At 33.6% G+C, this 17,385-nt stretch overlaps 1 protein-coding gene across 5 annotated transcripts in view; it reads left to right on the top strand.

Moving 5' to 3' along the window:
* PSPC1 (paraspeckle component 1) overlaps positions 1–17,385 on the top strand; it is an 85,129-nt gene that overhangs the window by 44,856 nt on the left and 22,888 nt on the right. The window contains exon 8 of one of the 5 annotated variants that reach the window (XR_010922571.1): positions 1,911–2,049. The exons of 3 other annotated variants lie outside the window; for them this stretch is intronic. Coding sequence is in view for 1 of the 2 variants with exons in the window: in XM_067562830.1 (XP_067418931.1) it covers positions 1,911–2,096 (186 nt within the window). In the remaining variant the exon portion in view is untranslated. Of the gene's footprint in view, positions 1–1,910; positions 2,395–17,385 lie in introns of those variants that run through there. One more of the 5 variants, XM_067562830.1, reaches the window with a different exon arrangement.

Genomic DNA, 17,385 nt, shown 5'->3' with positions numbered 1-17,385 from the left:
CTCCATTTTCCTTCTAAATGTCATCAAAAAGCAGATTAAAATTTATATATTGCTAATCTGGCCCTTTAATTTTAAAAATTCCTCTTTTGGCTCTGTTCAGCCACTTGTTTTTTTGTTATATGGTGAAAAGAGTGTAACTGGCTAATCGTATTATCAAAGGACTGTAATAGTGTATTTGCCGTTTGGTGGTTAGAAGAAAACAGAATGGGGGATGGACGGAGGGGAATCCAGTTTTCATTTTTAACTTCAGATTGGACATGCATCTAGATTTTTTTTTTTAAGTGCAGGTCATATCAACATTTTGCTATTGATGAAGACATATAACCATCATTAAACGCCTCACTTTGGCTTCCATAAATATTGGACACCTATATTTTCTTGATGCGCAACCAGATTGTCATTGGAAAAATCGCTTTAAAATGTCCTAGCTTGGATCATACTTAATGGTCACAGTTCGTTTTTCAGTCTAGAAGTAGAAAGCCGTAGAAAGTAGAAAATACCCATCATTAGCTTATGACTGTCGGAAAATTAGACCAGCAATAAGAATTACACTATTAGTGGTATGGGTACCTTGCACTAGACAAGGCATTCTTTCATGTCTGGGTATATTCAGTGGTGTTGGCAAATTTCCCTTGATTGGAAACAAGATTTTATTGAAAGTACTTTGTTATATTTTAAAATTAAATACCAAATAATTATCTCCCAAAAATTACCTAAAAGGGGAAAAAACCAGCACTGCAGTATTAAGAATTAGGGGCTAGTTTTTCAAAGTGTATAGTCCCCAAAATTTGGCCACTTAATTTAGGTATCTAAATGGGAGTTGAACTCTTGAAAAGTCTGAGTGATATATAACAGCACATATTATATCCACGTCATATTTTAGATAAGACTTTTTAAATGTTAGTGACTAGAGTCCTTATCTTATGAATAATTAAGTGTATATTTACATGGAAGTACTCAGTGTAAGTATTTGCAGAATTGGGGTCTAAGTGAAGACTTTTAAAGGATGATTATGGTACCAACATACATCTGTGTCAGGTTATATTTAGCTTTTAATATTGTGCAAGGGACTAAATAAAATATGTGGTCTAGAACACTAACCTGATTTTTGTTACATCTGTATTTCAAGTTGGCCTATATTTTATTTATATATTCTTAAGGTGATTTTTTTTTTGTTAGTTAAAACATTGATATATACAACCAGAATATTCATTTCATGCTAAATTATATGTAATGTTAATTTAATTTTAGTGGTTTATAACTAGATATCTTTTTTAAAGTTTCATACAAAAAGACTATAGAAATTGATACACATACATTTAAGTCTGTCTGAAGAAGATTTATATTATTCTCTCATGGCAGAAGCTTTATTCCTTGAGTCAATAATCTCTGGAAACACTGAAGCAACAACTCACAATCTTTTGTTTTTTACTTTGATGATGCTTCAATTTCTAAATAAGTTAGTGAATACAGGAGCATTGAAATACAGGAAGATTCACGTAAAATATTTGCTTCCTATCTTCTTATAGACTCAAAAATACATATACTATTACTGGAGAATAAATATGGCTTTGTGTAGAGGCAAATTTTAGAATGTAAACTTAGATTATATACTCTATAGACGTTGTTGTTACACTCCAAGTGGGACACAGCTCTCTTGCATTTTTGTTTAATGTACCTTTGTCTTAATTTTACGAAGTTGGAGCATAGCATATAATAAGCTTTTATTTTCAGCTCCTTTTTGAATAATAACTAATTTAATTGCTCCTTTCTTCCTTCTATGTATGATCCTGATTCTGCTGGACTATCTGCTGAACTTCATGACACCACCACTTGGGGTTTTGCCATTTTTATTATAATTTATATTTGGCGTATTCCAAATGGACTTAATATTCATTGTATGTTGTTAGCATAATGAGAGATTCCCACAAGGAGGTCCATCACAGATTGGTTCACCTATGGTTAGTAGAACAGGCTCTGAAACTCCTCAGCCACCAATGAGTGGTGTAGGTGCCGTGAGTGGTGGACCTGGTGGCTTTGGTAGAGGAAATCCAGGGGGCAACTTTGAAGGACCTAACAAACGTCGCAGATATTAAAACTTCCTTTCATTCCTTACTGTGTAGAAAATTCAGTACAAATATCTGGTGGTATACCTTTATAATTTTTAGATATTATCTGGAAAGCAGTTTTATTGTTAATATAGACTTTAAAACAATTTCTTTTGTAATTCCTAAACTTTTTTTGTATTCCATCATAGGCTTTGTAGTGTAGAGCAGAAATGATGCGCATCATTATGTAAGCAAATGTGTTTGTGACGTCCGCAAAATATCAATGTGTGACCATGCTGTAAAACTTGTGCAGTTATTTGATCACAATAAAATATAAAACAAATTACTTAAAAGGATTTTGGAAATGTTATTACAAATACTGATGAGGAATTTTTAGTTTAATTGTAAACAGCATCATTTTCATTCATCTTATTACTTAGGAGTTCTCAACTTAAGTGGGAAGAAAATTCCATACTTAATCAACTGCAGATGTGTGCAAATAGAACTGCAAGTTTCAATACCTGTCATGAGTACTTGTTATAACAAGTGATTGAAACTAATGCAACTTTTGAATGGTATCAGATTTTATATAAACACTTATTGGTCTGTAAAAAATACTGTTAACCTATTTCTCACCTTCCTGTATAAATTTAGTCTCAATAGGATTGTCAATGAAATATGTTCTGTGTTTGAGTTTTTCAAATAAATATTTTGAACCTTGGAAAATAACTTCTATCAGAAGGTAAATCTTCACCTCTGCTTATTTATTCATAAAAGGCAACAAATGGTATTAAGGACACTTCACACAAAATAAGGTTTTATAAAAATTAAGTTGTCATTTATGTGCATTTGTGAAATATGGTGAGCGTTAGTGATTAGTGTTAAAGTATCCTGTCATAACAGAGAATGGTGCATTATTTACACCTAGTTTATTTAAGGCCTTTTGCCATGTTACACATTGGGCAAATGCGTTTCCACTTCTAGCAGCTGGTCCACATATCAAATAAAACATCTTCTGTCAATGGCTTGTAAGAAGACACTATCAGTGACTTTCCCATGTTTATTTCAGAGGGGAAAATTATCTTTATTTTTCCAATTTATTATTGCTGTTACTGGAATTTGCCTACAGTGGAGTATAAAGTATTATTTAGAAATAACTGAATATTAATACCAGTTATTGTAGATTTTGTAATGAATAATTAGAATTTGATCATTTAATTAAATTTATTCTGGATAAAAATGATTTATCAAAGTGTAAAATTTAAAACACACACTTCCAGAATAAGTACCCAAGGGAGATTTGCTTGTTCTAAGTAATGTGACAGAATTACTTGGAAAGTCTGTTACAGTAAACAACGTGTTTTGGTGTAAATCCACTTTTGTGAATAATGGAGGAGATGGAACAAGACCTATTAGATTTAGTCCTCTGTAAAGGCAAGCTAGTGGGTCTAAATCTTGACTGCCTTGCACTGTTTTGTCACTTTCGCCTATGCAAAATGGGTAGAAAATGCTGCCATTTTGATTTGGGATCATTTGGACCCATTTTGCACAGGTAGAACTGACTATATGAGGGTTTGTCTACATACTAGTTGCACTGGTTTAAAGATGTGTTAAACTGATAAACGCTTTTAGTTGAACATCACACCTTTTTTGATAAATCAGTGCAACTTCTGTGTATAGACCAGGCCAAGGGTGGAAGGCAGCTGAGAATTGGGCCCAAAGGCTGCATGTTATGTTCAACTTCTGTTATAGAGATGTGGTGATCTTGTTGAATTTCTTTGAAAATAAACGGATAACAGAGCTTAAAAAAATTTGAAGTAGTGCTGTGAATTGAAAAATACTTTTATGCACACTCCGTTATTGAGTTGCTTGAGGGAGATATTAACTGATTGCCACAAACATAGCACAAAATTAAGAATACTGTTCAGCAAATTTACAGCTATGTCACTTGTGACAGCTATAGCTAAATCCATTACCAACATCCTTTCTCTTAGGCTAGTGTTGTATTTCTATCTAACAACACAAACTTGATTGTTTCATACAATTTGTTATGCAGTATGATTATTTTAATTAAAAGTTTGATATATTTTTGTGGATGCTACAAATTGCAAAAAAAGAATATCCATTCTTAAAAGATGCACCCAATATACAGAGCATATTATCTTGAAAGTTATCATGGTGAGAAACATTACTACTTATCCTGTATAAAGTGTAAAATATTCCTGTAATTTTTGTTTAAATGAGGTTGGTATTTCTGAGCTTTCCTAGTTGGCATTCCTATTCATGATGGAAAATGACATTTGTAACAATGCTAGTGTGGGGGACCAGTATTGGAGATTAATTTTATCCCATCCTATCAGGCTGCATTAGTTAAAGATGGCACATTTTGCTTCAAGATTAAGATTTATATTATTTTTACATTTAATTTGGCAAATGATCAGTATTTTTCCAGTGTGTGTTTATAATTTGAATGAGAGGCATAATGAGACCTTTGTCAATAGACAAAGATCCAAGAGTACTTTTTTTTTCAGGAAGGGGTTTCATTCCGGATGTCCTGGCCAAATCCTTATGTATTATTCAAGCTCTTGTATGGCCATCATAACTGTAGTATCTGAACTTCTTCCAGAAGCACAGTAAGCAGCATGACAAGGATCTGTCATGTGGTTCTTTTTCTTTTTTCTCTTCCACAAGGAAAAATTGTGATATTTTAATTTTATTTTTTTGTAATATGTAGCCATTCCCCTTTTGCACTGTCTTTATTAGCAAAAGAAAAGTCAAAGTAGTACACCTTACACTTAAAAGGTGGTGAGGTTTATGGTAGATTTTTAATTCCTGTGGGAGTTAGCTCCACAATCTTGAACTGGTCTGGCCGCCAGTTTTTGCGACACAATGGGGTCCTGCTTTGACTGTGATTCCTAGGCATTATGGTAATATAAATAGTAAATAGTAGTTGTAATATATATTTTTATCCTGTAAAGGAAATGTGAATTCATGTAATTCACATAATAGTTGTGTACCATAATGCCCTTGAGTTATACATGAGGAATCAGGAAGATGTTCCTGAAATTTCTGCCCAAAATGATGATTGTGTAGCCCTCCAGAGGTTTGGATGTCATTAAAATTCTATTTAAAGAAGTCACAAAACTTGGCAGAAACTATCACACTTTTCATTTTGAAAGAATACAACAAACTTGAGAGGCTCTTCATTTTGGAGGCATTGAAAGCTATTCTCTGAACTATTGTGTTGAAAACTGTTAGTAATATTTAGTTCGCTTCTTTAGAAGAAAAGGAAAGATAGTAGCCATGCAGAGGGAGGGCACAGTGTGTGTGTGCGCATGCACGCATGCACACACAGGATTTGGGAGAAATATGTCAATTATTCTTATTGTAACATAATAGTTTCGTTTTTTTCCCAGCTGTTACAGGCCTTGATGGATGACCACATGTGACATGTAGATGCCACATTTGAGTCAGTTATTTTGGTTTAAGAGGGACTATCTGGCATATATATTTCTGTTTTGAATTCCACTTTTGAGTTCATTAATGTTAATTCCTACCCATCCAGCTTTCTGGTTCTTAGAAAAAATAATTTTTTTATTTGGAAATTGATTTTTGTGATTCAGATCCACTAGGCTGGATTTTTCACAAAACAAAATATTTAGAAGAACATCCTGAAGACCTGTCCAGATGAGTGAAAGTTTCTGATCCTGTCATGCTGTTTTATTTGGTACATGTCATTCAGACAGAAGAAATCCAGTTGCCACAGAGATACAATAGAAATTGAAACCAAATTTTCTAAATGACCAACTTTTTCTTTGTCTGTTACTTACTATTTTGAATATTGTACTGAAAAGACTATTGTATTAAGAACATGTCCTCCTGAATATCATACAAGCTTTGTAATAAGATCAAGTAATCTGAGTAGGACTTCAGAATATGAAATGTTTACATAATTTAGTTAACTAATATAATTACTTAACTCATTTTAACATATACTGTTTTGTTTCAGTCCTACTCTTAAAAATATTTTTCTGTATACTTCACTGTTGCCTATTACCTATCTTCACTTTTATTTCTTAATCATTTTACTGGCCTGTAAAAATAGGACAATTTTTAATTGGCCTTTCAGTTGATTTCAAATGATAGTTTTGTGAAGCACTATTTTCTTAAATTATTATTGTTTTCTAGCTGGAAATAGCTTCAGGAATTATTAGACACACAGCAGTAACTTTGTATGATAGAAAGTAGGAAGTCCATTATTAGGACAAGTATTCCATATTTGCAAAAATAATGCACTTGTCTAGAAGACGTACACTAATCTGACTCCTGCTATATAATGCAAGAGCTAGGTAAGCTGTGATAATATCACTGTGATTTGCCTAATATGAGAAATAGGAAAATTTTACCCCACGAGGAGGTTGTATGAAAGCAACTTTTTGATACAGCTGTTTAATCTACTATGCATGTGTTCTGTTTATACAACAAGGTAAATGTAAATTCCTTTGAAATCCTGTTTTAAACGATCATGAAGTAAAGTGAGTGTCGTGTATCTTCTTTCTAGGCTGTCAACCATCATATGTTCTTTTTACAAATGCCTCCCCGAGAGACTTTTCATTATTTAGATTAAATAATTTTTACTAAAATCCATTTGAAATTATATATACAAATTTAACAGTAAGAGAATTGTATGAAGGCAATTGCGGTATTATTTAATCTTGTCTATCACTTTTATTGAATATTTGTTTTAATTTTGATTTATGTGACTCTCAACATAAATGATAGACTTTTAATCTTTTATGGATTGTTTTAATAGCAGGTAATGTCTTCTCATCAATGCATTGAGCTGCTATGAAGAATTAAAGCATAAGCTTATCAATAGTTTTTTTCTATAAAACATCTATAATCTTAAAAGCCTCAGTTTAGGTATATGAATTTCAGAGCTTCATTTCAATTGTGTGGCAATCCATGAGATTTGATGCTTTTACTGTGATTAATAAATGATAATCTTTAAACTAGTAACACTTCTGTTGTAACTTTCTTAAATACAATAAATTGAATTTTGTCATAAACAATACTTGACTACATTCTGAACATATGGATACAAACCTTTAATATAGGTACACATCTTTTATCTGTATTTTCAGGAGGAGATATTTAATAAGTCTTTTTCATCTTAAACATACTTTATCTACAGTAAAAATTAAAATCAGATTTGGCATTTTTCATGTTTTATAGACTGGTTCTACGTTTAAGTCATGCCGCATTAAACTGCTAGTGGATATTGGTAAAAATCCCTTTCTGTCTATTGTGCTGTTCCATTAATTGGAACAAAATGCTACTGCTAGAGGTATGGGAGTCAGACCAAACATAATCTTGTTATTTCATACACACACAAATCTGTTAGTTGATATATTTTTTACTTTCTGTATTGGTACATAGTGAATTTATTAATTTAAAAACTTCTAACTGTGCCTAATTATTTTAGTGCTTTCATATCCAACTCTGACCATTATCAGAAGACAGGATACTGGTTTAGATGGACCATTGGTCTGACTTGGTATGGCTGTTCTTATGTATGCTGTATAATTTGATTCTTTGGTTAAATGAGAGAACTTATTTCTGCTATCCTGCTGGATGTGGGGCATAAGTATTTACTTTTTTAAAAATGCAGTGAGTATGAGGATATTGTTATTGCCCCTGAAGAAAAAGGTTGCATAATATCTTGGGAATAATAACATAAGCACAAACAGTTGTGTGTGTAAACTGCAAGAAGAGAAAAATAAACATGCAATGAAAATAAACCAGGACTGTGATTTAATCTTGTATTTACATCAAGTGTACCACCATATACTTTTTGAAGTTTGTCATTCATGAAAGTTTATAGAAAGGGGAAAAAAATGAACTAATTGCAGTTGGGAATACTGGAAAAAATGTCAATTTTAGTTACTTTTCCTGTTAGTGTCTAAAATACTTGGTTACATTTTTAAAAAATTGAGTTCATCTTTGTGTATGTTGTCAGGAAATATCAAAATGGAAAAAAAATACTGGATACAGAGTAATTGAAACTGATTAAATATCTCAAAAGAATTTTGCTGTGAATCAAATAGTAAAATGTCTTACACATCACTCTTAATGTGGCTGAATCCAACCAGATAGTTAGATCTATATATTTTAACATGTATTTATCCACAAGAAGAACAAAAAAATTTAAAAATGGAATTTGAGCCTTCTCACTCTCATCCAAAAAGTATGGAATATGAGACTATCCCTACTGACCTTATTACAATCAAAGAAATGTGAACAGAATGGGGTACAAGACTATATCTTGGTAGTTAACAAATTTTAAATATGGATACTGAATAGGGCTGGGATCTTTTGGGGCTAGTGTCTGCAAATGTCACAGCCCCACTCTTCAGCCTATAACTTCTAATCATATGGATCAAAGGGAAACTACAATATTATTTCAAATGAGGGCGTTTGAAAAAGGCAAACTAAAGATAAGTAAACATTTAGCTTTCCGTGTATCCATGTATGTTTACCAGTTAACCTAGGTAGCAGAGAAAATGTGTTATCGACCATTTGAGCCATAGAAGATTAAAAAAAGAAACACAAGCGTTCATTATAAAATAAGTTATTTCTGTGGCTAATTGTCATTGCTTATTTGGGCTTCCCACTTTCTCCCTTGGTTTTCTTAGTATCCATGCTGGCTAAATTAATTCTTTGATTCTCATACTTCCTCTGGGGTTAAAAAGATATATGTTTGACTGGTATATTTTAATTGAACTGTTGGATTTTGGTAGTCCAATAGTCTATATGATGATTGTTTCGCAGTTTTTCTATTAGTTATTTCCAAAGGAATTAAATCTGACATTTTACTTAAAAATATCTCAAGTGCGTGTAACCAACCTCCTCAGCATCATTTGCAGCCGCCATCCAAGTTGTTACTTCCCTCTTTTTCTTCAGTACTTCAGATTTTTAAAAAAACGTATTCTTTGGCTGGAATTGTGCTTCTGGTGAGCCTAGATATTTGTCTAGCCTAAAATTGTTTCAAGTAAATCTGCTACTTCACTGTAAAAATGTAGTTCTAATACAGTCCCAAACATAAGTGGCCTCTTAAACTGCTAGTACGTGTGCTTCATATAAAGATTTGTGTCTGTTAATTAAAAATGACTAAGCAACATGGAAGTCTAAAATCATGGATCTGTCTAGATAGCATGAATTAGCTGCTTTTCAGGTATTACTAATTTTCATTTGTGGGTAGATGGTCCTTCTGTTTGTGACTGAAACTATAAGAACCGTTGTCAATCATCACAGGAAAGAAGCTTTTTGTGTGTGTTTCCCCTGTGACCAGAGTAAATAAATGTTTCATGAGTAACTGCAACTTTGTGTTGATCTTTTTTAGTTCAGCACCTATTGTGCAATAGGAACCATGAAAATAAATGAATATTCATTGCTATCATGTCCTCTTTAAATCAAGTGTCTTTTCAGGACTATCAGGCAGATACACATGGCTTAGAAATGATGGGATGAGAAATGAGTTCAGAGTTTCAGGCCCATTCTTCTTCAGGTGTCTACATTACAGAAAAATCATAAGTGGTACTGTTAATATCAATCTCAGCAAAGGCCAAGAATTAAAGCTGTGGAGAATAAATCAACCTATAAATGGTCCCTCCAGAATGTATTTGTGTAGTAGCTGTGGAGGGAAGCTTGCCTATTCATTGCCTGTCCTTTTATCCTGTCTGGAAAATGTGAGAAATTTGATATTCAGAGTTGGCAATATATTATTTTTCAAGAATGCTAAAATTCACATAAAATTATTTTTTGTTTAAGCAATATAGTAATGTTAACGAATGATTCATAGATTCCAAGGCAAAAAGGGACCATTGTGATCATGTAGTCTGACGTAATCACTTAGGGGATAAAGTATGTAAGAGATAAGCTGCGGTTTAATCATTTTGAAGCAAAAGCCTTTTAATGAAAAGTTACAAGAAGAGAACTGAGTATAACATGAAGCAGTAGTTTTGTCTTCTATTTTTGATGGAATTTAGACTTCAGACTCCTAGAATTTACTGCATTATCAATTACTTTTGCATCTGAAACTGGAAGAACCAGTGCTGTTCAAAGTAATACAGAGAATAATATTTTTCATTTTGTGTTGGGGAATGTGATTATCACTTTTTAAAGTACAATACTTAGAGATCAGAAATCTAATTTATAAGAGAATTGCAATGTATGTCAACTTGTAAAAATTTACAGTAGTCACATTAGCAATTCATATTTTAAGTGTTACAGTTTACAGTAATGAAAATGATCTAAAATGTGAGTTCATCTTAGCATGAGGTGTGAATATGCTTGTAAAGCCTTTATAATGTCAGTTTACTGTTGCCATGTTACATCTATCTGATGTCTCTGATTTTGCCTAATGTTCTCATTGTTGGGATAATACATTTTCAGCTCAATTAACTGGTATACACTTGTCCAGTGTACATATACCCTATTCACTCGTACTGTTGAATGCCAATATACCTGTGTGGGAGCAGGTTGTTAGAGCACTTATTTCAACCTTCCTACTATGACTTATTGTACTAGTAACTACAAGTTTTTTTTACTGCTAAACTTGCTTTCGTCTTTCCTTTGAACACTATCCATGTTTTGTGGATGTTGAACCTACTGTTGATGAGTACAGTAAATCTTTGATTATTTAAAAAATCAGCTTTATATTTAAATTGGATTTTTAAATTAAATTTAATACAGATTTTAAAAAAATATATAAACTTATTTAAAATTCATTTTGAAATCAACAACTTACATTAAGGCCTAAACTTATAATTTGGTAAAATTATTTAAATTAAATACAAAAAACAATATTAAGCAGTACATGTTTGCTTAATATTTGTTAATATTAACAGCACATGAAGTAGAGGAAGTCACTGCCTAAGCATCTGGAACAAGAGTTTTTTAAGTATTATCCCAAATTTTGACAGCAGTAGCTTCTTCTGTGGGTGCATAGAGAATATTTTCTTCATTTTGTTTATTCAGTTCAGTCCAATAACTATTTCATTCAAAGTTAAGAAATGAGTTGGGAATTGAAAAAGAAGGAAAGCTTGTTTTCATCTTACAATCTCTGAATAAAAATTAGGTATGAAAGCATGAGATCTAATAGTTCTAAAATCTTGGACATGGTGACCAGAAACAATCAGTTCAATTCACTAAATATGGACAAGATTTCCTTCATTTCATAAATCCATTTAGTTTTAAAAACACATTGTGTTGTGATAAACTTTCTGAAATTTTTTTTTTGTATCCAACACATTTAAGAAAGTTTTATATAATTATATATAACTATAAAAATTAAAATGCTGTGTTTGTGCATTTTAATTGAACTTTAATTTCTTTCCAAATAGACCTTAACACAAAACAAGGTTAAAAATTAATCCAGTAAATAAGATCCCACCGTAATAAAAATTAAGAATTAGAATAAATGTATGTGAAGATGTATAATTGCTTAAGTAATATGTAAAGATATAGTGTTCTCACTTGATTAGCAAAAAGCAGCATTAAATGTAGCTTAAAGGCTATTTTAGTAGCAAATCAACATGTTTTAATGGTCCCCAGCCAAGGAGAAGGAACCTTTTTTAGGAAAATAACTAACATACCAGTGCAAAAGATTATTTAAATCACTGATTTTTTTAGTGTAATTTGGGAAATTCAGATATATAATCACAAAAACCTACAGTTTGAGTGTAGTCACTTTCACCTTTAAATGGTGAGAAAATAATTGAAGATGCGTGTGGGCTAGGATGATCCACTGCTTAAAACTAGTCTATATGAAATATATTTGGGAGGTGGGATAGTAAGCTTTCATAGTTTGTGGGGATTATGACAGTGGCCATGTGCAGTAGTACTTGGTTCTTTCATTTTCTTTTCTTGGGAAATACCACTTTACTTTGCAGTGGGATTTTTCATTATAAAGAAGAGTTTAACAAAATGGCGTACCAGAAGAGTTGAAATCAAGAAGTCAAGTGCCATTCTTAAATCTGAAAATGAACCATTTGGGTAAAATTGCAACTCATTATGTCAACACCTTAGCCAGTACAGTAATAAAAGAGAGCTTTGAAATGGAGGGGGAGAGGGGAGGAGAAAACAGCAATGTCAAAAATCAGAAAAAACAATGTATGTGATGTTTCCAGTTACTGAATATTGTGATTCATTTATAATCCCTGTTTCTAGTCTCTGATTAGATAGGGCAGATTCTAAAACTGGATTAGGATTTTTTATATTTTTCCTTCATGACATCACTAAAGAGCAGAGTTAATGTTGTTTGGGTGCCTTAACTGTGCAATTATAAGCTTTAATGTTGGATTTCTTTAAAATTGAGTCTTGACTGACTTTCCAGGTTTTGTAACACTTGCTTTGGGATAATTAAAGCTCTTGTAATGTTTTACCCTAAAATTACTGATACGTGCTAATAATTTTAGGCCCTGATCCTTTAGACACTTAGGCATATGCTTAACTTTATTACAGTTAGGAAACATGCATGTGTGTTTGCAGGATCAGGTTCTTAATGTATAGCTTTCATCAGGGAATAATATATTCATATAGAATATGTATCTAGGCCTTGGAAGGAAGGATTATAACTAATACATTTTAGAAACCTGAATATTACCGAAAAAGCTTATGCATAATATCTCTCTCAAAAATTGGATATCTTGGGGACCTTCTAAGACTACACAATCAAGCGGTGTATCCCATTTTGAAAGTTGAGATCTTTCTTTTCCCAATGGTATTAAGTTTTTGTGAAATATCAGTGCCTTGAATCTGTCATTGGTCTGGCATTGACTATTGAGTGTCTTGAGGCTTGAATCAGTATTACAGGATGGTGAAGAATGAGATTTTCATGTTTTTGGGAAAGGACACAATTTCTTTTAGAAAACTGACTCCAAAAAAAAAATGTATCTGTTATTTGGGAGGCAACATGGTGTAGTGGATAGAGCATAGGACTGGGACTCAGGATACCTGCATTCTGTTATCAGCTCAGCCAGTGGCTTGCTGGTCACTTTGGGCATGTCACGTCCTGTTTTTGTGCCTCAGTTTTCCCGTCTGTAAAATGGGGTAATGATACTGTGACCTCTTCTGTAAAATGTTCTGAGATCTACTGATGAAAAGTACTATATAAGAGCTAAATGATTTTTTATTATATAATTCAGAGGGTTGGAATAGTAAACCAGGCAGAAGTGGATTAATGTGTAGCTGCAGAAGAGGAGGTCAGAAGTGCTTGGTAAATACGTTTTATCATATGGTCCTGGAAGACATCACCTCCACCTGTGTATTCTGTGTGTGTATCTGTTATACTTTTGTGTGAGTATATGTATATTTTATTTTAACCTGTTAATTGAGGTTAAAAAGAGGGGTTGTGAGAGATTTTGATGAGCTGTAATCCCTAAAAGTCTTTGCTTTAACTTCATTATAAGGGTTCTGAACTGTAGTTATGCTAATGAGCTTCCAATCTAATGTGTTTGAATGCACAAGAATTGAGCTACAGAATATATAGTGAAAATTCTAATTAAAAGTAGGAGAAATCCCTTCATTGCATCATGAGACTTTTAGGGATATTAATATAAAAAAGCGCAATTGTGAGATCTGATTTGACTATAATTTTTTTCAGTCTTTCCCCTCTCATTCCCCCAGAAATTTGGAAGTCAAAACTTAAACAAAACAAACCAAGCTAAGCTGATCCGTCTCTTAATAAACTTCATATGTCTAAAATTCTTCAAAATTTTGGAGTGTTTACATGAGTAGAAATGTTTTTAATGTACACAGAATAAATATATTTATGTACCACAAGCTATGGTGATAAACTCTTTTAAGCTTTAATTAAGCTGCTCTTTCATTAAGCTATGAAGAAGGAAACTAGTTAGTTAATGGGTATAATTCAATACAGAGCAAAATGGGGCAACTCGAGAGATCTCTAATCTTTTCACTAAAATTTGTTTTGGCAACAAACAGACCTATCTAGGTGGAAATTTCATGAACACTTTTGAAAAGAGAGAACTTATTTTTCATAATTTTAATTTTATTTTAATATTACGTGGTGCTGAAATATTACATAAACCATAAGCTGTATACTTAAAAGATATGTTGTTTTCCTGGTTTGGCAAATGATGAGTATTATAACTAATACACCAAATACCTAGAAAATTAGAGTCAAATTGGTCACAAAACTAGCAGGGTGTGACCAATGTGAGTGCTGCTGATGCTTTTGTAATCTTGTGCACCCCTGTGAAGTTAATACTACTACTTTCTTCATAGATGTTAGTGAAATGGGGAAAGAATAGTGACATAAAAGTGAGAGATGAAGACAGCCTGGGTATGCTAAAAGTCAAAGGGCTGAGGTTGGAACATGTAAAATTGGACATGTATTCTATAGAAAAGTGGAGTGTTAATACCATTTTAGATAACTCTTCACTGTTTTATAGAAACTGCCACTGCACAGTCCTGTTACCATTGTGCTCTTCTTACGGCTGTCCCAGCAGAAATGCTTCTTGGAATTCCACCCATCTCAGCAATAGCACCGACGTGGTGGAAGCCGTGATTGGTGATTCCCAGGAAAAAAGAGAAGAAATACAATAACAAAATTGCTTTGGCAGAAAAATGCCTCATTTGGAGTTATAGGTTTGGAAAAACATAGGTATACTTCTTAATTTTCCCATTCCTATAACTCTCGAGAATTTTTGTCAATAACTAGTAATGTGACATTCTCAGCAAGGGATTAACTCAGTTAAATAGAAAATATAAATTAGATTATCACGTCCTAATTATACAAAAATGCAGATAAATAGCATGTGGCAACAGACAGTTCTCTTGGATTTAAAATTCCTTATAAATTATTTCAATGCAAAAGCCATTAAGCTAGTATTACCAATTTGATCAACTCTTTTTAAGTCTTAATACCTCATACAAATAAAGAAATGGAGCCAGACTGGATGAATGTTCCTCACTAGACACATCTCTAGTCCTCCAATAAAAAAGGGAGGTCAGAGTTAGGAGCAAAAGAATCCTTGCCTTTCAGTTTCCAAAACACAATCCAACACTGTGTTTTGACGTCTATATTCATTATGATTTTAGTTTATATAAGATCTTTATGATGATAGGATTTTACTGGTCATTTGCTGTTACAAGATTTTATACTGCCTGCACAAAAAAAAGAAAGCAGAAATAGGTCTTAATGACTACTTAAAAGTAAATCTGTTAAAGGTGATCAGGAATATGAATATAGAATGAAGGAAGGCTTGCTTTATCCTTATTTAAAGATTCGCTATTCTAGCACAACTTGGGGAGAACAGTCCATGCTGGAATCTTGATAGCAGCTTTATATTCGGTTCACTTTCCAAAGAAACCAATGTATCAAGTTAAACAAAGCTGTTAATTTCATTTGCTCTAGCAGTTCTCTTATGACCTCAGTTCAGCCTAAGATAAACTTCTGAATTGCCAATGGCTAAATTATACTAGAATTGAATATAAGATTGGAAAGCATTCCTCGTTTTGCAAGATAGCAGTAAACAGTGAAGGTTGCAAAAAGGTAACTGTTAAGCAGTAGTTTTCACATCTGTCTATTCCACATGCTACTTCCTAAATATGTTTTTTAAATATATAGTCAATTCTTCTTTGAGTAATGTCCTTATGAGTTCTCCACTTTAGGTGTGCCTGGGCCCTGTTCTTTTGATTGAAGATTTTTGGTAGTAGTGCCTTTCCTGCCCACTCGTTTACGCTCTCACATTCTCATGCCTGGTGCTGAGGCTATTTGGGACTGTGACGGCAAACCTCCCTCAGTTTCTTCTGAGTTGGCTTTGGATCAAGATGGAGTCTACTTTGTGCCTGTTGTCTAATATTTAGCTTTTTGTCACAGTTACCTTATAGTGATAGTTGTTGGAACTGTAGTTCCTTTGGTTGTGTTTTTTTCTTTAAAAATCATTTTATTCATTATATTATTTATTCATCCATAATATAGTTAGGAGATTATCCCTTCTAGGGGTTACATTTTCATTAGTTTTTCTTGGGAGTGCTGGGCTCCCATTCAAGAAGTGCCTCTCCTATTGTGAGGCTATTCTGATAAATGATGGACGCACTCAATGCCTCTGCTATCCTGGTGATACTCACATCCCCAGTGAGTGCAGGATCTGCACTTCTTGAAGGATAGATCCCCCAAAAATAGAGAAATTAAGTTTAAACTCCTAATGATGGAGCAAGCTTTACATCCTACTTTGGATTTAGGAGCGGAGCACCTCCCTCAGTAGAACTCCCAGTACAGCTAGTGCCCTATCCACATGGACATTTCGGTAACTGGAGACTGGTAGAGAGGTAGGCGGTACTGTGGGACAGAGTACATCTATAGTACCAAAGTCCTCATCTACATCTGGTTCTAAGCAGAAGGAGGGAGGTAAGGAGTAAAGCTCCAAGAAGCTCTTGGTCACCCTCTCTTAAGAAGGCTACAGAGACCTCAGGGTCGCAGTGGGAATTCCAGTCAGCTGAGGCAGACTTGGTACGGAGTTCGGATGCCCAGACTCAGAGCAGCGCAGAGAGGGTTGAAAAAAGTAGGCCCATCCCTGAACAACACTTGGTACCAATAACTAAAAAATCAACAGTACCAAAGACTGCTCAGAATCCCACACCAAATGTTCGGTACCAGCTGCATTGGTACCAAAGCCATCCATAACAGGTTCCCACTCGGCTCAGTCCTTGATATCCTTTAAGGAGCAAGAAGCAGACACCTCTCACTAATATTTCCTCCTCGTGTTCTGATGAAGCTGTCATGCCTCCACCACTTTCTATAGCAGATAACGTCAGGCTGTTTCAGGAACTGATGAAATGGATTGCTGACATGCTGCAGATTCCCTTAAAGAAGGTTCAGGAATCTTACCATAAAGTGTTAGATATTTTATGCTCTTCAACATTTATGAAGATTGCCATTCCAGTCAATGAAGCTCTTACGGAAACTGCTAAGATGGTTTGGCAAACACCTGCTACCCCACCGCCTACCTGCAAGGGTGTGGATAAAAAGTATTGTGTTCGGGCGAGGCGATTGGAGTCTCTATTTTCTCATCCATCTCCAAATTCCCTAGTAGTTGAGGCCATTAATGAACAAGGCCAACAACATAACTCTGTCTACCCTGTACCGTAAGAACCACAAGAGGCTCAATTTTTTTTTGTCTTAAGCCCTATGCTTCAGCAACACTTCAGTTCAGGATAGCAAGCCATCAGGTGCTCAAGGCCAAATATGACTATTTAAATTATAACAAATTCAATTATTTTATTGAGCATCTGCCAGAAGAATATCAGA

Source organism: Emydura macquarii, unplaced genomic scaffold (assembly GCF_026122565.2).
Source record: "Emydura macquarii macquarii isolate MOO-44397 ecotype Brisbane River unplaced genomic scaffold, CSIRO-AGI_Emac_v2 contig_2473, whole genome shotgun sequence".
NCBI lineage: Eukaryota > Metazoa > Chordata > Testudines > Chelidae > Emydura > Emydura macquarii.
This window is presented reverse-complemented; position numbering and strand designations above follow the sequence as displayed.